The sequence below is a fragment of the Phyllobates terribilis genome, unplaced genomic scaffold, assembly GCF_046119375.1.
Source record: "Phyllobates terribilis strain yellow unplaced genomic scaffold, ASM4611937v1 Scaffold_99__1_contigs__length_5935540, whole genome shotgun sequence".
NCBI classification, from domain to species: domain Eukaryota; kingdom Metazoa; phylum Chordata; class Amphibia; order Anura; family Dendrobatidae; genus Phyllobates; species Phyllobates terribilis.
Genome location: NW_027362859.1, coordinates 2,526,661 through 2,554,485, shown reverse-complemented (window position 1 = coordinate 2,554,485; position 27,825 = coordinate 2,526,661). Strand labels below are relative to the sequence as shown.

Sequence of the window (27,825 nt, the reverse complement as noted above, 5' to 3'; positions counted from 1 at the left end):
CCGCTCCGTACACCTCATACACACACGGCTCTGCTCCGTACACCTCGTACACACGCGGCTCTGCTCCGTACACCTCGTACACACGGCTCCGCTCCTTACGCCTCGTACACACGCGGCTCTGCTCCGTACACCTCGTACACACGCGGCTCTGCTACATCCACACTGTAAACCCCTCCTGACCCCACACATAAACTTCAGCTCATCCAGCACCATGACAACCAGCACAGCAGAGTCCTGCATCCACTGAGGCCCCTGATCATGTGACCCCTGACTCCTCCCCTCCTGTGACCTCATCACAGGTCCTGTGCGCACAGAGCAGCCATATATGTGGTGGCGGCTCTGCAGGTGGAGGTATGTGGAGACCCCATTACTGGGCGCAGGGGGCATTAACCCCTTCAGCACCGAGACTCTTTTGGGGTCTTGTGTTGCCCCTTTATAAGAATCATAAGGTTTTTGTTCTGTTTCCTGTAATAGATACATACGACCCAACTATGGAGATAGGAAGGGGGGAAACGTATTGTTCTCATAGTACAGGACCCCTTTACTGCCCCACAGTGTTATGCCCCTATTATGCCCCTTATGCAGTATGTATGATGCCCCCACACAGTGTAATGCCCCCATTATGCCCCTTATACAGTATGTATGATGCCCCCACACAGTGTAATGCTCCTTATACAGGATGTATGATGCCCCCACACAGTGTAATGCCCCCATTATGCCCCTTATACAGGATGTATGATGCCCCCCACAGTGTAATGCCCCCATTATGCCCCTTATGCAGGATGTATGATGCCCCCACACAGTGTAATGCCCCCATTATGCCCCTTATACAGGATGTATGATGCCCCCACACAGTGTAATGCCCCCATTATGCCCCTTATACAGGATGTATGATGCCCCCACACAGTGTAATGCCCCCATTATGCCCCTTATGCCGGATGTATGATGCCCCCCACACAGTGTAATGCCCCCATTATGCCCCTTATACAGGATGTATGATGCCCCCACAGTGTAATGCCCCCATTATGCCACTTATACAGGATGTATGATGCCCCCACAGTGTAATGCCCCCATTATGCCCCTTATGCAGTATGTATGATGCCCCCCACAGTGTAATGCCCCCATTATGCCCCTTATACAGGATGTATGATGCCCCCACAGTGTTTGCCCCCATTATGCCCCTTATACAGGATGTATGATGCCCCACACAGTGTAATGCCCCCATTATGCCCCTTATGCAGTATGTATGATGCCCCACACAGTGTAATGCCCCCATTATGCCCCTTATGCAGTATGTATGATGCCCCCACAGTGTAATGCCCCTTATGCAGGATGTATGCTGCCCCACACAGTGTAATGCCCCCATTATGCCCCTTATGCAAGATGTATGATGCCCCCACAGTGTAATGCCCCCATTATGCCCCTTATGCAGGATGTATGATGCCCCCCACAGTGTAATGCCCCCATTATGCCCCTTACGCAGGATGTATGATGCCCCCACAGTGTAATGCCCCTATTATGCCCCTTATGCAGGATGTATGATGCCCCCCACAGTGTAATACCCCCATTATGCCCCTTATGCAGGATGTATGATGCCCCCACAGTGTAATGCCCCTTATGCAGGATGTATGATGCCCCACACAGTGTAATGCCCCTTATGCAGGATGTATGATGCCCCCACACAGTGTAATGCCCCCATTATGTCCCTTATGCAGTATTTATGATGCCCCCACACAGTGTAATGCCCCCATTATGTCCCTTATGCAGTATGTATGATGCCCCCACACAGTGTAATGCCCCCATTATGTCCCTTATGCAGGATGTATGATGCCCCCACACAGTGTAATGCCCCCATTATGTCCCTTATGCAGTATGTATGATGCCCCCACACAGTGTAATGCCCCCATTATGTCCCTTATGCAGTATGCATGATGCCCCCACAGTGTAATGCCCCTTATGCAGGATGTGTGATGCCCCCACACAGTGTAATGCCCCCATTATGCCCCTTATGCAGGATGTATGATGCCCCACACAGTGTAATGCCCCCATTATGCCCCTTATGCAGGATGTATGATGCCCCCCACACAGTGTAATGCCCCCATTATGCCCCTTATACAGGATGTATGATGCCCCCACAGTGTAATGCCCCCATTATGCCCCTTATACAGGATGTATGATGCCCCCACAGTGTAATGCCCCCATTATGCCCCTTATGCAGTATGTATGATGCCCCCCACAGTGTAATGCCCCCATTATGCCCCTTATACAGGATGTATGATGCCCCCACAGTGTAATGCCCCTTATGCAGGATGTGTGATGCCCCCACACAGTGTAATGCCCCCATTATGCCCCTTATGCAGGATGTATGATGCCCCACACAGTGTAATGCCCCCATTATGCCCCTTATGCAGGATGTATGATGCCCCCCACACAGTGTAATGCCCCTATTATGCCCCTTATGCAGGATATATGATGCCCTCACACAGTGTAATGCCCCCATTATGCCCCTTATTCAGTATGTATGATGCCCAAACACAGTGTAATGCCCCTATTATACCCCTTATGCAGTATGTATGATGCCCCCACACAGTGTAATGCCCCCATTATGTCCCTTATGCAGTATGCATGATGCCCTTACATAGTGTAATGCCCCCATTATGCCCCTTATGCAGTAGGTATGATGCCCCCACACAGTGTAATGCCCCCATTATGCTCCCTATGCAGTATGTATGATGCCCCCACACAGTGTAATGCCCCTATTATACCCCTTATGCAGTATGTATGATGCCCCCACACAGTGTAATGCCCCCATTATGTCCCTTATGCAGTATGTATGATGCCCCCACACAGTGTAATGCCCCTATTATACCCCTTATGCAGTATGTATGATGCCCCCACACAGTGTAATGCCCCCATTATGTCCCTTATGCTTTATGCATGATGCCCCCACACAGTGTAATGTTCCCTCAGTACCGCCTGAGGTCCTGCACTTGGAATGATTCCTCTGGAAAATGGTTTTCCCTCTGCCTGCTCCCCTCCATGTATACCCTCGAGCATGTATACATACATGTAGGGGAGCAGGCCTTACTAGATATTGAGGCTTTGTACAGTAATATACCGCATGAGGATGGTATCAGAGGAGTAAGACGTTTCTTGAAATCAAGATCAATAGAGTGTAGCAGACCTAATGTCTTCATGGAGGATCTTCTAAAATTCACTCTTAGGCTGCGTGCACACGATGCGTTTTTCATGCGTTTATGCTGCGGAATTTCCGCAGCGGAAACGCATCAAAAACGCATGGTAATCCGCACCCCATGGTCCCCAGTGGCATTCCGCAATGTCAATGCACATGCTGATGATTTTTCCGCAGCGTTTCTGCAGCGCAAATAAATCCGCAGCATGTTCATTTTGCGGAAGCGCCGCCATTGACTTGCATTGAGACGCATAGAATCCGTGTCTGTACATTTCTACAAGCGAATTCTATGCGTCTCTATGTGCGGATGGTACCCAGTTCTGGAGGAGAGAAGACTCTCATCCAGACCTGGGTACCATTGTACCTGTAAAAAAAGAATAAAATAAAAAATAAAGTTTATATTCACCTGTCCGGCGGCTTCTCTCTGCTTGCCGGCAGCGCTTCTCCTTCCAGGACCTGAGATGACGTCACGGTCATGTGACCGCAGGCTGTCTCGCGATGTGCCGGCAACCTGGAAGAAGCCAGGACGAGCGCGACAGCACACGCCGGGGCATCGGGGGTGAGTATAGCTTTATTTTTTTTATTTTTACAGTCACACTGTATAAATCCATGCCTTTTGCATGGATTTATACAGTGTGACCTAGTTGTCAAGCACTTTCCCAGTGATGCTATCGCCTGGAAAGTGCTTGTCAGTCCGCATGCGGAAACACATGCGTTAACGCATGTGAATCCGCATGTATTCTGCAGGAAAAACGCATGCACAATCTGCATGCGTTTTTTCTGCCAGGGAGATGCAGAAATGCTGCAGAAATTTTCTGCTTCATTTCTGCATCGTGGGCACATAGCCTTACTCATAACTTCTTTCTTTTTGACAGGAAATACTTCCACCAGCTCAGGGGTAGTGCGATGTGGAGCCCCTGTGTCCCCTCGTATGATAACCTCTTGCTGGGCTGGTGGGAGGAAACCACAATATTCAGGGATGATCATAAGTGGTGGCATCCATATATTTGGGTACAGTATAGATATATTGACCACATTTTTATTATCTGGTCGGGGACGAGTGAACAATTTTTTTTTAATTTTTCAGGGAACTCTACATCAATAGCGATGGCCTTAGATTTACATCTGAGTTTAATTATTACCAGTTGCCTTTCTTGGATGTACTAATCTAGAAATAACGGGATGGGACCCTAGGGACACTCAACTACCATAAACCTACTAACACTAATAAACTATTGAAATGGGATAGCCACCACCCCATCCCACTGAAAAAGGCAATACCCAATGGCCAATTTTTACAGTTGAGAAGGAACTGTTCTAATGTCACAGATTTTAATATACAGACAATAGACATGAACACCAGATTCATGGAAAAAGGTACCCACAGTACATTTTGGATTCCGCACAATCGTTTACAGAAAAACAGGAGAGACAAACATTCCTCCATACCTAACCAAGAGACCAAGAAAAAGATGGGATAACACTGGTAATAGGAACTGAGTAACCGTATCTTTAATATCCTCAGAAAACACTAGGATGTACTTGTGGCCGACCCTGACCTGAGGGTGCTGTGGGATCTACTCCCACAATAACTTTCAGAATTGGTCAGTCAATTAGGGACCATTTAGTGCATAGTGTCTATAAAAAACCAAGGGGACATGGCTAGATAGAAGAATCTTTGGTTTCTTCAGATGTGGAGAATGTTTTTTCTGTAATTGGATGAGACATATAAATCTTGTTCCTCCACTGGTAAAACCATTGTTCAGAGGGATTATTCCAACTGTAAAACCTCGGGACTTGTATATATGGCCACATGCACCTGCCCCTAGATTATGTAGGCAAGGTCAAGAGGGAATCTAGGAGTAAGGTGGGGTAGCATCTGGGCGATATATGCCATGGTCACGACACCCCATTAGCGAGGTACATGAACAGTGTACATCGAGGTGAAGCCGGAGACATCTCCTTTTGTATTATTGAGGTGGTTAAACCCAATGTGAGAGGAGGTGATCACAATAGATGTATCCTCAAAAAGGAAAGTGAGTGGATTTCCAGATTGGATTCACTAGACCCTAAGGGACTGAATGAGCAAATTTCCTATGCTTGTTTTGTGTGAATACAACCCCATTTTGGGTTACATTTTTGGATTTTATACTCTATTCATTGCTACTCTCATTGTTCCCTGTAAATAGGGTTCACATATTGTTTTACTTCATGAAGAGATCTGAGCTTCTATATCAGAATTATTTCTTATCAGTTATATCCCATATATACTATTTACACTGTGTGCAGAATTATTAGGCAAATGAGTATTTTGATCACATGATACTTTTTATACATGTTGTCCTACTCCAAGCTGCATAGGCTTGAGAGCCAACTACCAATTAAGTAAATCTGGTGATGTGCATCTCTGTAATGAGGAGGGGTGTTGACTAATGACATCAACACCCTATATAAGGTGTGCTTAATTATTAGGCAACTTCCTTTCTTTTGGCAAAATGGGTCAGAAGAGAGATTTGACAGGCTCTGAAAAGTCCAAAATTGTGAGATGTCTTGCAGAGGGATGCAGCAGTCTTGAAATTTCCAAACTTTTGAAGCGTGATCAACGAACAATCAAGCGTTTCATGGCAAATAGCCAACAGGGTCCCAAGAAGCGTGTTGGCCAAGAAAGGCGCAAAATAACTGCCCATGAATTGAGGAAAATCAAGCGTGAAGCTGCCAAGATGCCATTCGCCACCCGTTTTGCCATATTTCAGAGCTGCAACGTTACTGGAGTATCGAAAAGCACAAGGTATTCGATACTAAGGGACATGGCCAAGGTAAGGAAGGCTGAAAAATGACCACCTTTGAACAAGAAACATAAGATAAAACGTCAAGAATGGGCCAAGAAATATCTTAAGACTGATTTTTCAAAGGTTTTATGAACTGATGAAATGAGAGTGACTCTTGATGGGCCAAATGAATGGGCCAGAGGCTGGATCAGTAAAGGGCAGAGAGCGCCACTCCGACTCAGACCCCAGCAAGGTGTAGGTGGGGTAATGGTATGGGCTGGTATCATCAAAGATGAACTTGTGGGACCTTTTCAGGTTGAGGATGGAGTGAAGCTCAACTCCCAGACCTACTGCCAGTTTCTGGAAGACAACTTCTTCAAGCAGTGGTACAGGAAGAAGTCGGTATCGTTCAAGAAAAACATGATTTTCATGCAGGACAATGCTCCATCACATGCATCCAACTACTCCACAGCGTGGCTGGCCAGTAAAGGTCTAAAGGAAGAAAAAATAATGACATGGCCCCCTTGTTCACCTGATCTGAACCCCATAGAGAACCTGTGGTCCATCATAAAATGTGAGATCTACAGGGAGGGAAAACAATACACCTCTCGGAACAGAGTCTGGGAGGCTGTGGTGGCTGCTGCATGCAATGTTGATTGAAAACAGATCAAGCAACTGACAGAATCTATGGATGGAACGCTGGTGAGTGTCATCATAAAGAAAGGTGGCTATATTGATCACTAATTTTTGGGGGTTTTGTTTTTGCATGTCAGAAATGTTTATTTCTAAATTTTGTGCACTGATATTGGTTTCCCTGGTGAAAATAAACAAGTGAGATGGGATTATATTTGGTTTTTATTAAGTTGCCTAATAATTCTGCACAGTAATAGTTAACTGCACAAACAAATATCCTCCTAAGATAGCCAAATCTAAAAAAAACCCACTCCAACTTCCAAAAATATTAAGCTTGGATATTTATAAGTCTTTTGGATTGATTGAGAACATAGTTGTTGATCAATAATAAAAATAATCCTCGAAAATACAACTTGCCTAATAATTCTGCATGCAGTGTAGTAACTAACAAGTGTGGTGATCCTTGTTTATCTCTAATTATGCAATAGGGGTCAAATTTGACCATTTAGGAATATACTGTGGGCCATCATCCCATATTTTTTGTAGTGACAAAGTAGATCTACATGACTATTGCATGATGGGAGGATGTGCAATACTTGTGTATAATCTCCCATGAAGCTAATCTCAGAGACAGGACTTTTCTATATTGGAATGCAATCCAAATTCATTATGCGCTTCTGCGTGCAACTCATACTTATGGACATTCGCAGTCTCAGAATGATCCTAGATGTGCTCCGGCGTGTAACACAACTACGGGCATACGCAGTCCCGGGTACTACTGGCACGGTGGGAATCAGTTTATCTGGCTTTTCAGTGTAAAGCACGTCACTTCCGGACATGCACACTAGGGCAGAGGTCCCCAACCGCCGGTCCGCGGACCAGGACCGGGCCGTTGGGGTTTTTCAGCCGGTCCGCGGGGAGAGGGGGCCCCTCCAGCCTCCAGCAGGGCCGCCATCAGGGCATGACTGCCCTGACTCCAGTATGGGGCCCGGCCGGTAGGAGCCCCCCTCTTGTGCGTCTCTCTCCTCATGGGGCCCCCGGCCGCATGCTAAGCGCCGGGTCCGGGACATGTTAGCGCTGCGCTGCTGCGGCAGCACCTTCATGATTCCCCTGACTTCCGGTCATGTGACGGCGCCGTCACATGGCCGGAAGTCAGGAGAACCTGGTGTCAGCGATTTGGACGAGCGCCAGGATTCTGCAGGGATCGCATGGGGGTAAGTATAACAAGTTTTATTTTTTTTTAAATACAATTAACTAGGAGTGGGGGGAATGGGAGATGCACATGGGGGGAGGGGAGAGATGAGAGATGCACATGGGGGAGGGGAGAGATGAGAGATGCACATGGGGGAGGGGAGAGATGAGAGCTCCACATGGGGGGGAGGGGAGAGATGAGAGCTCCACATGGGGGGGAGGGGAGAGATCCACATGGGGGGGAGGGGAGAGATCCACATGGGGGGAGATGAGAGATGCACATGGGGGGAGGGGAGAGATGAGAGATGCACATGGGGGGAGGGGAGAGATGAGAGATGCACATGGGGGGAGGGGAGAGATGAGAGATGCACATGGGAGGGAGGGGAGAGATGAGAGATGCACGGGGGGGTGAGAGATGCACGGGGGGGTGAGAGATGCACGGGGGGGTGAGAGATGCACGGGGGGGATGAGAGATGCACGGGGGGGATGAGAGATGCACGGGGGGGATGAGAGATGCACGGGGGGTGGATGAGAGATGCACGGGGGGTGGATGAGAGATGCACGGGGGTGTGAGAGATGCACGGGGGGGATGAGAGATGCACGGAGGGGATGAGAGATGCACGGAGGGGGATGAGAGATGCACGGAGGGGGATGAGAGATGCACGGGGGTGAGCTGCACATGGGGGGGTGAGAGATGCACATGGGGGGTTATGTTTACATAACTTTGTTGCCTTATGAAGGGCGGGGGGGGCCCCCAAAAATTTCTTGCACAGGGGCCCACTACAGTCTGTGTCCGCCCCTGGGATGAAGTAAATGCAGCTGAACAGCAGCTGTCAGGACAGCTGCCCTGTCCTGCTGCAGGGCGTGATGGGGCCTCAGTGATGCGGCTCCTGGCACAGCACATTATGTGGGGCTCCTGGCATAGCTCCTGGCGGGGACCTGGTCTACACTATATGATAAGTATGCACTAAACTCCAAATCCCTCCATTACCCCGCCCCCATATGACCAAAGCCCCGCCCACCCCACCCCCTCCTTGCTGGGCCATGGAAAAATGATCTTGCTTCAAGCCGGTCCCTGGTGCAAAAAAGGTTGGGGACCACTGCACTAGGGGATGGACATTATCGGACCTCTAGCTCATGAGAAGTAGCGCAAGCGCAGTACATTATTGTAGACAGACTCCATTCTATATACAGTGAGTACGGAAAGTATTCAGACCCCTTTAAATTTTTCTCACCCTTTGTTTCATTGCAACCATTTAATAAATTCTAAAAAGTTCATTTTTTTTTCTCATTAAAGTACACTCTGCACCCCATCTTGACTGAAAAAAAACAGAAATGTAGAACGCTTTGCAAATTTATTAAAGAAAAACTGAAATATCACATGGTCATAAGTATTCAGACCCTTTGCTCAGTATTGAGTAGAAGCACCCTTTTGAGCTAGTACAGCCATGAGTCTTCTTGGGATTGATGCAACAAGTTTTTGACACCTGGATTTGGGGATCCTCTGCAATTCTTCCTTGCAGATCCTCTCCAGTTCCGTCAGGTTGGATGGTGAACATGGGTGGACAGACATTTTCAGGTCTCTCCAGAGATGCTCAATTGGGTGTAGGTCAGGGCTCTGGCTGGGCCAGTCAAGAATGGTCATAGAGTTGTTATGAAGCCACTCCTTTGTTATTTTAGCTGTGTGCTTAGGGTCATTGTCTTGTTGGAAGGTGAACCTTCGGCCAAGTCTGAGGTCCAGAGCACTCTGGAAGAGGTTTTCATCCAGGATATCTCTGTACTTGGCCGCATTCATCTTTCTTTCAATTGCAACCAGTCGTCCTGTCCCTGCAGCTGATAAACACCCCCATAGCATGATGCTGCCACCACCATGTTTCACTGTTGGGATTGTATTGGGCAGGTGATGAGCAGTGCCTAGTTTTCTCCACACATACCGCTTAGAATTATCACCAAAAAGTTCTATCTTCATCTCATCAGACCAGAATATCTTATTTCTCATAGTCTGGGAGAACTTCATGTGTTTTAGAGCAAACTCTATGCGGGCTTTCATATGTCTTGCACTGAGGAGAGGCTTCCGTTGGGCCACTCTGCCATAAAGGCCCGACTGGTGGAGAGCTGCAGTGATAGTTGACTTTGTGGAAATTTCTCCCATCTCCCTACTGCATCTCTGGAGCTCAGCCACAGTGATTTTGGGGTTATTCTTTACCTCTCTCACCAAGGCTCTTCTCCAGCGATTGCTCAGTTTGGCTGAACGGCCAGGTCTAGGAAGACTTCTGATGGTCCCAAACTTCTTCCATTTAATGATTATGGAGGCCACTGTAAACCTTGAGTAATGCAGAAATTCTTTTGTAACCTTGGCCGGATCTGTGCCTTGCCACAATTCTGTCTCTGAGCTCCTTGGACAGTTCCTTTTGAGCTCATGATTCTCATTTGGTCTGACATGCACTGTGATCTGTGAGGTCTTATATAGACAGGTGTGTGCCTTTCCAAATCAAGTCCTATCAGTTCAATTAAACACAGTTGGACTCCAATGAAGGAGTAAAACCATCTCAAGGAGGATCACAAGGAAATGGACAGCATGTGACTTAAATATGATTGTCTGTGCAAAGGGTCTGAATACTTATGACCATGTGATATTTCAGTTTTTCTTTGTTAATAAATTAAAAAAAAAATCTACATTTGTTTTTTTTTCAGTCAAGAAGGGGTGCAAAGTGTACATTAATGAGAAAAAAATGAACTTTTTAGAATTTACCAAATGGCTGCAATGAAACAAAGAGTGAAAAATTTAAAGGGGTCTGAATACTTTCCATACCCACTGTAAAGCGGTGCTGCACGTAGTGGCTTAGAGGAATGCGGTGTCCACCGCTAGTTCCTGGTGGTGCTGTGTGCGTTGTTAGGGGCAGGATGGTATCTAAAGGCGGGGGGCGGGAATAGTGAGGGCGGCTGACCAATCGCCGCCAATCCCACAGGGCTGTGTAGTGTGAACTCCGGAAGTGCACGTGTGATGTCACCGGAAGTGACTCGCTGCTCCCAGGAAGCTGTGCGTTCAACAGGCCAGTGTAAATGCGTTTCAGTGAGCCGGAAGTTTGAGGGAGAGAGAACGTGCGTTCCACCAGTATAGAGCATAAGACCCCATGGGCATGAGCCAGAGCCTTTGATGGAGTGGTGAAGGATCCAGGAGAGGGGACAAGAATGTGCCAGAGAGGAATAATCTTCAATAAAGGAGACAATATATGAGTAGGATATGGAGATCAAAACATGTATATTATTGACCTATTCAAATTGAAGACCACATTTCCAAGCGTAAAATACATTTCAACATAGGGTCACATAAGATCCCTGGGTGACAAGTTTCTTTATACCAATTGTCCAATGAGAACCAAACTCCAAATATAAAAAAACCTTATAGAAAGGGCAGTAGGTCATAGTCCCTATTAAGGCTTTTCGGTGAAAAGCACCGTGATGGGTACCAATGTGGCCCCCCCATATGCAAATTGCTTCATGTCATCTTTCGAGAATCAGGTGGTCTACTCTAATCCACTTTTTCAAGAACATTCCATTCTCTGGGAACGTTTCATAGATGACATCTTTTGCATATGAGAGGGTCCCTTAGAATCCTTAGAGGTTTTTCTCCACACTTAACTCCGCATAGCCAGATTTGAGCTTCACCATGACATATGATTCAAGCAGTGTTAGTTTCCAAGGATCAAGGATACACAGGGCCAGCTAACAACTGACCTCTATTCCAAGCCCACCGATCGCAATGGCCTATTACACTTTTCTAACAATCATCCAAGGTCGTTGAAGAAATCTATACCTACATCACAATTTCAGAGGGTCAAACAGATAGTGTCCAGTGACACTATCCGCAATCAGAGGTTACAAGAAATGACGACCAAATTCATTGAACGAGGCTATCCACCTAGCTTCTTGCATCCCCAGGCGTCGAATTCCAGAACTGATCGTCCAAACACTAAGGACAGAATCCCCTTCGTTCACACGTTACACCCCTTCGCCTACATCTTACATAAAACCATTAGGAAACACTGGAACATCTTACAAACCAGCTATCCCACGATCCTTGCGTTCCAACAACCCCCTTACTACCGTGTTTTAAGAGAGCAACCAATATTAGAGACTCTCTGGTATGTGCCGATTTGGGCACAGCGCACCAAGGTCCTAAACAACGGTTCTTCCAGAATCCCAAAATGGATTCAAAGCACAAGTCCACAATTCTGTGCAAAAACCTAATGTTACCCATTCCCCAACACTTTATCATGGCAGGACATAGTATTTCTCAATTCAAATACCAGGTATTGGAACAAGTTTTGACACCACGTCGGAGGGGGCGACCAAGTGAGCCTTCTCAAACGTAGAGAAGCCTTCTGGATTCATGAATTACAGTCCTTAGAGCCGAAAGACCTTAATAGGGACTGTGACCTACTGGCTTTTTATATAAGGTTTTTTTATGTTTGGAGTTTGGTTCTCAATGAACAATTGGTATAGAGAAACTTGTGACCCCATGTTGAAATGTATTTTACGTTTTTAAATGTGGTCTTCAATTTGAATAGGTCAATAATATACATGTTTTGATCTCCATATCCTACTCATATATTGTCTTCTTTATTGCAGATTATTCCTCTCTGGACACTCTTGTCCCCTCTCCTGGATCCTTCTCAACTCCAACAAAGGCTCTGGCTCATGCCCATTGGGGGCTCTATATTGGTGTAACGCACGTTCTCTCTCCCTGGCACTCAATATTCCAGCTCACTGGAACGCATTTACACCGGCCTGTGGAACGCACAGCTTCCTGGGAGCAGCGTGTCACTTCCGGTGACGTCACACGTGCACTTCCGGAGTTCACACTACACAGCACTGCGGGATTGGCCGCGATTGGTCAGCCGCCCTCACTATTCCCGCCCCCCACCTTTAGAAACCATCCTACCCCTGAAAACGCGCACAGTACCAGGAACTAGCGGTGGACACCGCGTTCCTCTAAGCCACTACGTGCAGTACCAACTTATAACCAGGAACTAGGGGTCACAGGTATGCTACATCCAGCTCTATTCTGTCTATCTCTGCCTCCACAGTCCCTCTCAGCTGATAACTCTGAGTCTGCCACTCTCTGCTCTTTTCTGCAGACCCAAGCAACCAGTGTCACTATATCTCCACACTTTTGAATTCCTACCTTTGAATACCATCCAGCAGTCTAGTAGGTGTCAGCTCGCTTCAATTTTTATATATACTTGCTCTATACTATGATGTTGTATCCGTATTAATGGGGTTTGATGAAATATTATGCACTGTGTGACAGCATGTTTATTGTTCAGGTTAAACAAGAGATATTATCATGTTATTGCGCAATGATCCATTTGTATATGCTTTTTTAATTTTATTATTTATTATTATTATTCTTCTATTTATTGTTTTGTTCTTTGTGCTATTTCCAACAGTTACTGATGAAGGTCAGATCGACCTAAACGCTAACTTTTGTTTTTGGACTGCATTAAAAAAATTGAACCATTGAATGCCGAGGTTATTCTCCATTCCAGTGTCAGAAAATGCGACGAGAATTAGCTTTATAGAAGATGAGTCTATGAGAAACGTATTCGGCTGCGTGCCCACGTTGCGTATTACAGGCGTATATGCTGCGGATTTTCCGCAGCGTAACCGCTTGTAAAACGCATGTATATCCGCACCCCATGGTCCCCAATGGCATTCCGCAATGTCAATGCCCATGCTGCGGATTTTTCCGCAGCGTATATGCTGCGGTCAAAAATCCGCAGCATGTTCGTTAATTTTGCGGAAGCGCAGCGGAATCAATGTGCGGATGGTACCCAAGTCTGGATGAGAGGAGACTCTCATCCAGACCTGGGTACCAAAGAACCTGTAAAAAAAAGAAAAAATAAAGTTTATACTTATCTTCTGATGTCTTCCCGGTGTTTTCCCGACATCGCGCTGTTGTGTGAAGGACCTGCCACGTCATTGAGTCATGTGACCCATCACATGACTCAATGACGTCACCGCAGGTCCTGCACACAACAGCATGAGCCGCTCAAGACTCCGGACGGGGCGGAGAATGCATCGGAAAGTGAGTATAAACTTTATTTTTTTTATTTTTTACCATTCTGATTCTTTTTTTTTTAACTATTACTTGGTCACACTATATAAATCCATGCCGGTTGCATGGATTTATATAGTGTGAACAAGTTGTCAAGCACTTTTCCAAGTGATGCTTAAATCACTTGGAGAAGTGCTTGATAACCCGCATGCGGAAATGCATGCAAAGACACTGCAAAGACGCCTCACAAACGCTTCTACCTGGCGGGAAAACCGCATGTAAAATCCGCATGCGATTTTCCCGCCAGGGAGAAGCGTAAAACATATGCTTCAGTTCCGCAACGTGGGCACTTAGCCTTCAGCTGCCGACTCCGAGGAAGAAACTGCTTGTTGTCTGTGGCCTAAAATATAAAGGTTTTATTACTAGATGTAAAGTAAAAAACTAAATGATGTGAAATAATAAATCTCCTTATATGTTTCCTCTCATTATCTCCAATAGATGTATTATTACACAGGATTTTTATGATGTTCCATCAACTTATCTTCTTCTCATTCAGGTCTCTACAATATCGGATCCTCTCAGTGAAGATCTTCTATATATGAACATTTTCCTGATTTACTCATCAAAGATGGATATGGACAGAGACAAGATGGCGGAGAGGATATTACACCTCACCCTAGAGATCCTCTTCCGGCTTACTGGAGAGGTGAGAGATTCTGATGACGTCACATTACATCATTCTTATCTATGGGAATAACAGATGGACAGAACTGGAGAGGTGACGACTCTGGAAATGTCTGTAGTGAGATTTATTAATGTGTCTCTCCATAACCAGAGATTAATCACGGGGCCTCCACCTCACCCCCTGATACATGAGGACATCAATGACCAGAAGATCCTAGAACTCGCCTACAAGATGATTGAGCTGCTGACTGGAGAGGTGACACTGCTGGGAATGCTGGGACATTATACAGTAACGCTATGGAGGGATCGAGGGGATGATGGTATCATTGTATGTGTCAGGTTCCTATAAGGTGTCAGGATGTTGCCGTCTATTTTTCCATGGAGGAGTGGGAGTATTTAGAAGGACACAAAGATCTGTACAGGGACTTCATGATGGAGGTTCCCCAGCCCCTCACATCACCAGGTAATAGACAGGACTAAATACACATGGCCTATAATTGTCTATATGTAAAGAATGAATTCAGACCCTGTATGTGTTTCCTCCAGATCTATCCAGTAAGAAGACAACACCAGAGAGATGTCTCCGTCCTCTTCTTCCACAGGACTGTAAACAAGAAGATCCCAATGTTCCTCAGGATCATCAGGTAGATGGAGAGAAGGTGTCATGAGATCTCCCCTATGATGTGTAGACGGCTGTGAAGGTCTTGTGTTCAGTCTTGTTTTATCCACCAGTATTATATGTTTTATACTTGTGTAATGAGAACGGTGGAGATGGCAGGATTAGAGCTGATCATAGATGTGACTTCTCCATCTGTCTTTGACTTTTATAATATTTGTTTCAGGGTGAAGATCTGACCCATAGTAATATTACAGAGACATATGTGAGGGGTGATGAGCGGTGTAAAGAGGAGATTCCTACATATGACTACCCAGGTGAGTAGTAACCACTAAATGCACAGAAGTCACAGATTCTTCTCAGTCACCGGCTGTGGCTGCTTTATCAGTGGTGTAGTCCGGCTGTATCACAATTTTGTGAGCACCATTTTGCCTCTAGACCACAACATTCTCCTCCGTCTGAAAATGTTCAGATTACTTTGGGAAATTATGAAAGCCCTTTTCTATAGAATTTACAACCTGGAGGATCCACCTGCCCCCTGGGATTAGATGATGCTGACCGTTACCTGCCCAGATCTGTAAACTACAAAGCTAAATGACAGCTTAAGTAGAATGTGCTGACAAGTTAGAAAATCACTTGAAGAAAAATATTATGATGGTCCTGTAAGAGAAAGCGGAGGGTAATGATGCTGTTGGCTTCCTAGAACCCTGATATCTTAATGGATGAATCTACCTTCTCTCCCTTCTGTGCTGCTGAATGTCCTCATATGGTCCCTACAAGACCAGGTCCAGTCTTTCTGGCCAAACTTCACTTTTATGATCGACATTAAATTTGCAGTGAGGCCAAGTGTGAATTTCTATACAATAACAACAGAGTTTCCCTTTATCCTGACTGTTCAATTTATTTTAAAACCGACTAACTTCAATCAGGATTGTGATAAACTATACAGAAAACATTACACCTGTGCCATGATATATCTCTAAGCTGTGCGTGGCTGATGGCTGTAATATACATTTATTCCCGCCTGCAGGAGATGTGTTGGCATGGCTCGAGCCCTGGTTTCATGGATTCACTCCACGACATAAATTCCATTATGTTTTCAGTCCTAAGGAATTCAGATTACTGCACAATCTCTCCTGAAATGGGGGCACTAATACTTTCTCTACTCTTCTGGTCAGGACTCATAGTAGCTCCAATGGTCCACCATAAATAAGTGCCACTCCAGTTTAGTGTTGGATTTCTCCCTTCATACATACGTTGTTGTTGGGGATGTTACATGTTTTTATATTCTTTCTTTTTTTTTACAGGTTCATTCTGTATGATAGTTTCATTGTAGTGGGATCAGCTTTCCTCATTTGTGTGACTCTGTAACTCCCTGGTAGTCTTTCAAAAAGATCTCCATTGCCTCTTCCAAATGCCCGAGATCTAAATTTAAGACGCCTCAGCTCTGCAGTATTATAAAAAGTTCTCTTTGAACATCTAATATTTCTTCTTGAATCTCATCTGACTGAAAATATTGTCCCTTACTATAGTTTAGATTGCCAAGAGCCCCCGAGCCCCATACTTTAATTACTCCCATTACCAGCGCTGCCTGCAGAATGATTAAGGCGGCTCCTGGTGACAGAAGCCGATTCACAGGATCAGATCCCAGAGGAGATGGGACAAACCATTTGCAGAAGCCGTAATATGACAAAATGTCAGAAAACCAGGGCAGTAGAATTCCCCATAAAGTGACTTCATTTTGGAAATTACAACTCTCAGTGAATTAATCTATAGGAGTAGTGACTATTTTGACTACACAGGCACTTTCCGACAATTAGTCCTGGATGTTGGAGAGTAAAAATTGCAGATTGGCCATTTTATTATCCAACACATAGTGCCCAGATTGTGCTCCAGGAGACTCAAACACCTTAAATTAAGTGGGTTCTTCTCACTATAGTAATGCCAAATGCATAGATGCTAAATGTGTTTTGGGCGCACTGCAAGGCTCAGATGTGAGGGTGAGATTTGACTTCGGAAAAGCAGATATTGCTGGATTGGTTTATGGAAGCCATGCTGATTATCAAGAGCCTTTGAGCCACTAATAATGTGGAAACCTCTGTTTTTCCACTGACAGATGATGGACCTGAGTGGGGACTTGTTTTTTGTGGGATGAGTAGAAGTTTTTATTGGTATCATTTTTCCCTACATAACATTGTTTGATGGCTTCTTATTCCATATTTTGGAGGCAGAATGAACAGTTGGACACCACGCTCTACTGGTTCATCCTATGAGGTTTTCTATTAGACTGTGAACTGTCATTCGGTCAATAACTTCCCATTTCTACGGACATTTTAAGTACAATTAACACAAGAATCCCATAGAAAAATAAATAAAGATTGCATGGCTGGACCAGAAGTCCTGGCTGGACAGAGGCTGCACCATCCAGGGCTTCTGGTTCTGACATCTCCTCCATCACCAGAGCTGCCTGCAGAATGAATAAGGTGGCTCCTGGTGACAGAAGCAGACGTCGCAGGAGCAGATCCCAGAGGATATGGGACACAGTGAATTTATCTATGGGAGTAGTGACTATTTCGGCTCCACAGCCACTTTCCAGAAATTATCACGCAATGGATGTTGGAGAGTGAAAATTGCACATTTGCCATTTTATTCCCAAACACATAGTGCCCAGATTGTGCTCCAGGAGTCACACTCCGTAAATTAAGTGGGGTCTTCTCACTATAGTAATGCCAAACACATGGATGCTAAATGTGGTCTGGGCACACTGCAAGGCTCAGAAGTGAGGGTGAGATTTAACTTTGGGAGAGCGGATAGTGCTGGATTAGTTTATGGAAGCCATGTTGCTTTTCAAGAGCCTTGGAGCCACTAATGATGTGGAAACCTCTGTTTTTCCACTGACAGATGATGGACCTGAGTGGGGACTTGTTTTTTTGTGAGATGAGTAGAAGTTTTTATTGGTATAATTTTCTCCTACATAACATGGTTTGGTGGCTTTTTATTCCATATTTCGGAGGCACAATAAACAAACAGTTGAACAAAACGCTTTACTGGTTCATGGTATGAAGTTTACTATTAGACTGCGAACTGTCATTGTCCTGGTGAATAATTCAATATTTTACATAACTTTCCATTTTTACGGAGAGTTTAAGTAGAAATTAAAAAAAATAAAAATTCAAGGATATTTTATTCAAAACTAATAATTGGTTTTATTCTTGGCAGATGACTGTACCAGGAGATCAGAGGAACAGCTGACATCTTCAATTTTTAAATCAGATGATCTTGAGATCCCACAGGATACAATTGAAATGAATGACATTTCTCCAGATTTACCATCATCCCTTCACAGCAAAGAGCTATCATCTGATCCTTTGAAACAGGTCCTGTCTTCCGATTCATTACTGACTACTAAGGAAAGTCAAAGTCACAAAATAAGCATTAAAAAACAAACGGATATTAAAGCAAAGAAGCCATTTTCACTTTCAGAATATGAAGATAGTTTTTCCCTCGAAAAGTCTTTTCTTAAATATCAAAAAATTCACGCAGCAGAGAATGGATTTTCTTGTTCCAAGTGTGGTAAATATTCTAACCAGAAATCTAATCTTGATGGTCACCAGAGACTTCACACAGGGGAGAAGCCATTTTCCTGTTCAGAATGTGGGAAATATTTCACACAGAAATCAAGTTTTGTTAAGCACCAGAGAATTCACACAGGGGAGAAGCCTTTTTCATGTTCAGAATGTGAGAAATGTTTTAACCAGAAATCCGCTTTGGTTAAGCACCAGAGAAAAATCTGTAAGAAACAAATAAGAATAGCAAAAGAGGAGACAGAGAGACTAATTGCCAAGGAAAGTAAAACGAATCCCAAACTGTTCTTTAACTATATAAACAGTAAAAGGATTAAAACTGATGGCGTTGGCCCATTGAAAAATAACCTGGGTAAAATCATAGAGGGCGATGAGGGTAAAGCAAACCTACTCAATAGCTTCTTCTCCACTGTTTTCACAAAAGAAAACAATTTATCGGAGGAAATGCAGAGTGATAAAGTAAACCCTCCGCTAAATATCACCCACCTAACCCAGGAGAAAGTTCAGAAACGCCTAAATAATATCAAAATAGACAAGTCACCAGGCCCAGATGACATACACCCCCGGGTACTAAAAGAATTAAGTAATGTGATAGACAGGCCACTGTATCTTATATTCAAGCACTCTTTATGGACAGGGACTGTCCCACTAGACTGGCGCCAAGCAAATGTGGTACCAATATTCAAAAAGGGGTCTAAAAGTGACCCTGGGAACTATAGACCAGTCAGCTTAACGTCTGTTGTGGGTAAATTGTTTGAAGGATTTCTTAGAGATGCTATTGTAGAATATCTTAATGATAATAACTGTCTAACTCAATATCAACATGGATTCATGAGGGATCGCTCCTGCCAAACAAACCTGATCGCCTTCTACGAGGAGGTGAGCTCACAGCTGGACCGGGGAGAGTCAGTGGATGTTGTATACCTTGACTTCTCTAAAGCGTTTGATACTGTGCCACACAAAAGGTTGGTATATAAAATGAGAATGCTTGGTCTGGGGGATAATGTGTGCAAGTGGGTAAATAGCTGGCTGAGTGATAGAAAGCAGAGGGTGGTTATCAATGGAGTAAGCTCAGGGTGTGTCAGGGTTACTAGCGGGGTGCCTCAAGGGTCTGTCTTGGGCCCTATATTATTTAATATATTTATTAATGATCTAGTGGAAGGGTTGCATAGTAAAATAGCAATATTTGCAGATGATACTAAACTTTGTAAAGTAGTTAATACAGATGAGGATAGGGCACAGCTACAGGAGGATTTAGATAAATTGGGGAGTTGGGCCAAAAAATGGCAAATGGGGTTCAATGCCGATAAATGTAAGGTCATGCACATGGGAAAGAAAAACAGCAGTCACCCATACATATTAAATGGGAAACCGTTGGGGAAATCTGACATGGAGAAGGACCTGGGCGTCTTGGTTAATGGCAAATTAAATTGGAGTGCCCAGTGTCAGGCAGCAGCTGCGAAGGCAAATAGAGTCATGGCATGCATCAGAAGAGGAATAGGGGCATATGATGAGAACATTGTTCTTCCTCTGTATAAAGCGCTGGTAAGGCCGCACTTAGAATATTGTGCACAGTTCTGGGCTCCGGTGCTCAGGAAAGACATATTGGAGCTAGAGAGGGTACAAAGGAGGGCGACTAAGGTAATAAAGGGAATGGAGGGACTAGAATACCCAGAGAGGTTGTCAAAATTAGGCCTATTTACATTGGAAAAGAGAAGGCTTAGGGGAGACCTCATAAACATGTATAAATACATCAGGGGGCAGTACAGAGATCTCTCCCATGACCTGTTTATACCAAGGATGGTGACAAAGACGAGGGGGCACACTATGCGTCTGGAGGAAAGGAGGTTCCTGCACCAGCATAGAAGGGGATTCTTTACGGTCAGAGCCGTGAGACTCTGGAACTCTCTGGGAGAGGAAGTGGTGATGTCCAACTCACTTAATGAGTTCAAGAGAGGCCTGGATGCCTTTCTTGAGAACAATAAAATTACATCTTATGCTTAGTTAATTAATCCAGGGATTTAATCTGACTGCCAGATTGGTGTCGGGAAGTGAATTTTTCCTCAATGATGTAAATTGGCCTATACCGCATGGTATAGGAATAGCGGAATAGCTGCAGTGCACAAGAAATAGGCTGAACTGGATGGACGCTTGTCTTTTTTCAGCCTTATAAACTATGTATGTAACTATGTATATAAGAACTCACACAGGGGAGAAGCCTTTTTCCTGTTTAGAATGTGGGAAATGTTTTAACCAGAAATCAGATTTGGTTAAGCACCAGAGAACTCACACACAGGAGAAGCCTTTTTCCTGTTCAGAATGTGGGAAATGTTTTACACGGAAATCAACTCTTAATAAACATCAAAGAACTCACAAAGGGGAGAAGCCTTTTTCATGTTCAGAATGTTAGAAATGTGTTAGTTGAAATTTTTTTCTTGTTAAAGAGGTTGAGCAATACTAGGACAACCCCTTGTCATTTCTCGTGTTTGGCCTTGTTAAAAATAAAAGCACTCGGGGCGTGGCGATTCTGAGGAGCTGAGAGGACGCAGGAGATTTGAGCTCCCGCTATCCAGCTCATAATCCTATACTCACCAGACCCTGATTTTCATTTCTGTGCCCTGCAGCACAGCTCCGGAGAAGCGGGGAGCGGCTGGGCTTCTGAGGAGCTGCTATGGAGAGGGCTCCGGTCCGGCGCGCTCTGTGGACCCCGGCAGAGTAAACTCTCTGAGGAGCGGCGGTCATCTTGAGGGCTCTGCACGTGGCGCAGCTCACAGGAGCCACTGAAAATATATGCTGGCAGTCGGTCTCCCTCTGAAAGGCCTGAGGAGCGACAGGCTTCTGGAGAGGTGCAGCAGTGAGTGTACCGGACAACCCGGTCCCGCGGCCTGTCTAGGGGCCATTGGAATATCTGAAGGAGGGAAACACAGCAGCCACATCCTAACTCTGCAAGGGGAAGTGTAAGCCCTGGGGCATGAGACTCTCAGCCTATATTTAGTCCCTTGCATTCATATATGGTACACAGAGTGACTGAAACAATATACAAAGCAACCAGAAACCACTATTTCCTTCAACTTTTATTATTGGAAATAACATATGTTTTCTACTGAAACCAGCATATAATTTATAAAAGATATTACTGAGGCACCGCTGCAGTAAAGATACCAGGTGGCAGCATTGTCCAGACACTGACCTCTACATAATAAATCTGCATAATATACAATTGGAGTAAACATAATACAATATATTCTGCCTATAACGTTACAAAATGAGCCGAGGGAAAAACTCTAGTATAGAAAATAAATTGAAAGACTTTGCCAGCAGGGACCCCAGGAAAATTCTCGATTGAGGAAGGGGCCAACATCCTTGTCAAATAAAACAACGGATCAACGTAAGAGTCATGTATCTGATGAGGAGGAGGCGGAGTGACACGAAGAAATGACTTTGAAGCAAGTTGCTGACCAACTTTTAAAAGCTATATCCACTTGCAAGAACTCTCTGACCGGAAAGATAGAGAAGGTTCTTTCAGATGTGGGCCTACTCCGCCAAGACATGCAAACTATGAAGAAACGTGTCACTGACGCTGAGACAAGGGTATCAGAACTGGAAGATAAACTGCCACCTGTTGTTAATAAGTTGACCAAAGTGGCTGGATCCATAAACGCCTGGCGCCAAAAAGCTGATGACCTAGAAAATTGAATGCGAAGAAATAATATACGAATTATTGGCCTACCAGAATGAACAGAGGGTCAGCATCCTGAAATCTATTTGGAAAATTGGCTTAAATCTACCCTAGGAGATGAATACTCCCCGGTCTTTGCTGTGGAAAGGGACCACAGAGTTCCAGCAACCCCCCCCCCTCCTGGGGCCCCTCCTTGACCCCTTCTTGCTAGACTGTTGAATTCTAAGGACAGAGATACCATCCTGAGATTAGCACAACAAAAAGGCTCTATTAAATACAACAATTCTGCAATTTCTATTTTCCCTGATTTTTCTGTGGAACTACAAAAACAGAGAGCCCAATTTATGGATGTAAAGAAGAAACTTAAAGACAAAGGGATTATCTATGCAATGGCTTATCCTGCTCATCTCCGAATTGTTTCTGGAAACTCTACTACTTTCTTTGCTACCCCGGAGAAAGCGTTGGAGTGGCTCCAATTGCACCCAGAGCCTGGAAAAGGGTGACCGACACCCTTTGTGCCTCCGTTCCTATATTGAATATTGGGTTTGATGTAATTTGATACACCTTTTACATATGCGGGAGTTCAGACTTTGCATCGTCAAAGACAACATAATACCTCACACTGGGATCAGTGAAGGTATTCCCTGAAAGGAAGCGTCATAAGAAAAGTTTACTTCTTGTTTTGGTTGTGTCTAGGGTTGTTGTTTACAAGTTGAATGCTGTCAAAGTGCTCAATCCTTTTTGCTTGGTCTCCATGCAATATAATTTGTTGGGACCTATAGGGGCGATAGATCAACCTGGTGAACCCCATAAATATATAAATTGGGTGGAAATTATTGGATACGTCAAACGGGAAATAATGAATATGAGCAGTAATAGTGTAATGGCCTTTTGTTTCTATCCCTCATATTTATTCCCATCTTCTTATATTAGGTAAATGGCATCGCAACTGAAATGTATGACATGGAATATAAGAGGTCTTAAATCCCCTAAGAAAAGGGTTAAAGTATTCTTGCAAATCAAAAATTACCAGCCACATATCCTGGCTTTGGTCGAAACAAACCTCACTAGAGATTCAGCTAGGTGGCTAAATAAACCCTGGCTGCAATGGTCAATACACTCTTACCATACAAGCTATTCAAAAGGAGTTTCGCTTTTAATCCATAAGGCCATTAGTTGGGAGGCCCGCAGAGATTCAGAGGGAAGATTTGTTTTTATAAATGCTATAATTGATTCCAGAGAGTATGTAATACTATGTATATAAAACCCACCTCCTGCTAATCTAATAATTGTCCAAAAGTCAGTAAGCTTCGCACTAAACTACCCGGATGCTCAGGTATTGTGTATGGGGGATTTCAACCTGATTATGGACGAAAATTTAGATAGATTGAGTATTGGTGACAACACCAGAACGACAATAACACCATCTTCTAATTTGTTTTCAACCTATATGGAGAGTATTGGTTGGATAGAATTGTGGAGATTACATCACCCCGGAACTAAAGAATACACATGTCACTCCTCAACCAAATCTACGTTATCGCGGTTAGATTATATTTTCAGTTCTAGTAATACCGCAACGTGGGTACATAGTATTGAGCATGGGGTAAGAGGAATCTCAGAGCATAGTCCGGTGATACTAACGCTTAAAATTTGACCAGGTAAAAGACAGACCCACATGGAAACTTTAGTCCCTTTTGGTTAAAATTAATTGGTCCTGATGATAGAATACCGGATCAAATAGACTGTTTCGTGGAAGTACATCCGTTGCCAAGGAACATTAAGATTTTTTGGGATACACTGAAGGCATACCCTAGAGGATGCCTCTCCTCCACTATTTAATACATCAAGAGAATGACTTCACAGGTTGATACCGAGTTTGAACATAGGTTAAAGGAAGGTGAACAGACTTATGTTTCAGACCCGTCTGATGAGAATAGAGTAAACTGGCTACACTTCTATAGGTTGGATACACAAAACGTTGACACTAAATCTAAACGTAAACTATTCTTCACTAGACAATCATATTTTGAATTGGGGAACCAATCAAGTAAGTTGTTGGCCTTTATGGTCCGCAAACTCTAGTGCTATTCTTAGGATTCGAACATTAGGGGGCCATATAGTTACTGCGGCAGAAGACATTCTAAGTAATTTTCATAACTTTTATAAATCATTATATAAATCCCAAAATGCCCATAATAAATTGGAATGTCTCACTTATTTGGCAGATCTTGATTTTCCCAAATTAAGTGTCACACAACAATCCTTTTTAGATGCAGATATCACTTTAGAGGAAATAAATGCAGCACTGGCAGATATGGCTTTGGGTAAAGCTCCGGGCCCTGATGGCCTACCACTAGAGCTCTACCATAGATACCAAAAAGTCTTGATGCCGCACCTTTTAGAGACTTTCTCAGAGGCGATGCAAAGTGGTTCCTTGCCTGAATCCTTTTATGATGCCAATATTATTGTCCTAAAAAAAAAGGGGAAAGATCCTCTGGAGTGTGGATCATATTGCCCTATTTCACTATTAAACGTGTATTACAAAATTCTTACAAAAATTCTAGCCATGAAACTTAATAAGGTGATACTATCTGTTGTCCAGCCGGACCAAACAGGTTTTATGCCAGGAAAAAATACTTCTATTAACATTAGAAGGGAGCAATCAATAGCTCAATATAGCTCTTTGATACCGGGAAATGATTGAGCCTTGACTTCATTGGATACGGCCAAGGCTTTTGACTCGTTGGAGTGGCCGTTTTTATTTGCTTGCCTAGAGAAATTTGGTCATGGCCCTAAATTCCGGGTCTGGATTCAAACATTGTACGCGGCCCCCAAAGCTAAGATAGTGATAAATAATATATCCTCCACATCTTCTTCATTGGAATGGGGAACCAAAAGGGATGCCCTTTGTCTCCGGTTCTATTCGCTCTAGCAATTGAAGCATTGGCTATAAGAATACGATCATCTGAGGATATCAGTGGAATTACAATTGCAAACAGAACTGACAAAATTGGTTTATATGCAGATGACATGATAATTTTTATGGACAAGGTTAAAGATACTCTCCCATCTGTTATATCTACTATTGATAAATTTAGTGAATATTCGGATCTCTTTATAAATTGGGATAAGTCTTCTCTTATGTCTCTGTCGCCCATTCCGTATGCTGATTTGGAAACGTTATCTCTTTTACCTGTAGTGTCCTGTTTCAGATACATGGGAATTGTGATTGTTAGAAATGATAGAGAGGACCTCTAGAGTAATACTCTCCCTTTATTAGAATAATAAGCTAAATGTAAATTTTCCTTGTGGGGGAGATTACCGCTATCAGTGTCAGGAAGGATTAACTTAATTAAGATGATCTTCCTCCCTAAATTTAATTATATATTACAACATGGTGCAGTACCGGTCCCTAAAAAATTCTTCACATCTCTTAACTCTTTGATGTCCACAGTTATTTGGGGAAACTCCAGACATAAACTCAGGTTATTTACCCTTCAAAGTCGTAAAGATATGGGAGGAGCAGCTCTGCTTGACTTCCAGCTATATTATTAAGCAGGTCAACTAAAAGCGATCCGTAGTTGGATGCCTGACTCCCAGTTACCGAATTCTGAGAACCACTTGCCACACGTTTTAGGCACAGGTTGTTTACTGGGTTTTTTAGAATTTAATAAATCGACTACCATTAAGTTGTTACCCCTACATAGATTGGCGAGAACGGTATGGAAGCAAGCAAAAAAAAGAATTGACTTTACACATGTTATAGCTGAAATACCTATATCGGGGAATCCGTACTTTGCGACATTAGTGGAACATTCATCTGCCCCCTTTTGGAAAGCTAGTGGGGTCTATTTGTTAAGAGACATTTATGAAAGGTCTATACTGATGTCATTTGAACAGGTGCAAAATAAATTCAAGGTTCCAAGATCTCAATTCTTCAGGTACCATCAATTTAGAACTGGGCTCAGATCTCACTTACAAAATTTAGAAATCAAACTATTTCCTCATTTCCCTTAATAGGAATACTTAACCCCTTAATAACATCTGACGTACTAATACGCGTCTGTGCCCTGGGACTTAAGAGCCAGACCCGTATTAGTACGTCATATCTTTAATGCGGCACCGCGACTTAAGTCGCGGTGACAGCATTAAAGTTACGGTGCCATCCTACCTCCTGGTAGATGGCGTCATCATCCCGGGGGCTGTCGCCGCCCCCCCGCACCAGCGATCGCTGTGATTGGCTGTTCAAATCTGAACAGCCAATCACAGCATTTCTCACTGTTTCCGGCAATGTGATTGCCGGAAACAGTGATCTGCAGCCTAGGATCGGTGCTCCTATGAGCACCGATCCTAGGATGTTGATAGGACACCCCAGCCCTGGCCCCGGACTGCTATGATCGGTGCGATCGCCGATCACATCGATCGCACCAATCGTAGCGCGACCGCGCGGTGACAGGGCGGTCATGGGGCGGTGACCGGCTTGTGACCTGCCTGTCACCGCCCCATGACCCCCTGTAATGTGACTCAAGCCCCCAGACTGCTGTGATTGGAGCGATCAATGATGACATCGATCGCTCCAATCAGAGTACCTGAATACAGGTGACCAGGCGGTCACAGGGAGGTGTCACCCCTCTGTGACCCCCTGTGGTGCGTGCTCTGCTCCAGCCATGTCTGATTGGTGCAATCAGTGTCACCAATCAGATGGCTGGGGCACAACATGCACCACAGGGGGTCACAGAGGGGTGACACCTCCCTGTGACCGCCTGGTCACCTGTATTCAGGTACTCTGATTGGAGCGATCGATGTCATCAATGATTGCTCCAATCAGATTACCTCCACCTGTCACCACCCCATCATCACCCTGTGACCGCCCTGCAGACCCTCACATTTGGTGAGGATTTCTACAGAGCGATCACATCTGATGTGTCTGTGCTGGGCCTTGTAGTGCCACAGAATATTCTCACTGTTCCAGTCGCTGCTGCTGCCGCTGCTCCTGGATCTTCTGTTCCAGCGTCCTGGATCTTCTGCTCCAGCTCCTGGATCTTCTGCTCCTGACCTGCTGTGGTTCCTGCTCCAGAGCCTGCTGCTGATCCTGCAGAGAAGACTTTGGTAAGTCTGTTCTCCCCTCATCCACCCCAATCCCCCCTCCCCCCTCTTTTTACCCCCCCTTACCTTTTTTTTCTGCGTCCTGCAGCGGTCTCCAGCTCTGGTCCGAGTCTCCAGCTCCACTCCCGGTCACCAGCGCCGGGCTCCTGGTCACCAGCGCCAGGCTCCTGGTCACCAGCGCCAGGCTCCTGGTCTCCTGCACCGGGCTCCTGGTCTCCTGCTCCGGGCTCCTGGTCTCCTGCTCCTGGTCTCCTGCTCCGGGCTCCTGGTCTCCTGCTCCGGGTTCCTGGTCTCCTGCTCTGGGTCT

At 44.6% G+C, this 27,825-nt stretch overlaps 1 protein-coding gene across 1 annotated transcript; it reads left to right on the top strand.

Moving 5' to 3' along the window:
- Positions 1-298: 298 nt before the first annotated feature.
- Positions 299-26,940, top strand: LOC141198700 (uncharacterized). The gene is made up of 7 exons (XM_073663110.1): positions 299-351; positions 14,403-14,552; positions 14,682-14,786; positions 14,870-14,993; positions 15,077-15,174; positions 15,373-15,463; positions 18,366-26,940. Exons 2-7 carry the CDS (start codon positions 14,445-14,447, stop codon positions 20,732-20,734), a joined length of 2,895 nt encoding a protein of 964 aa, XP_073519211.1. The 5' UTR covers positions 299-351; positions 14,403-14,444; the 3' UTR covers positions 20,735-26,940.
- The last annotated feature ends 885 nt before the right edge of the window (positions 26,941-27,825 follow it).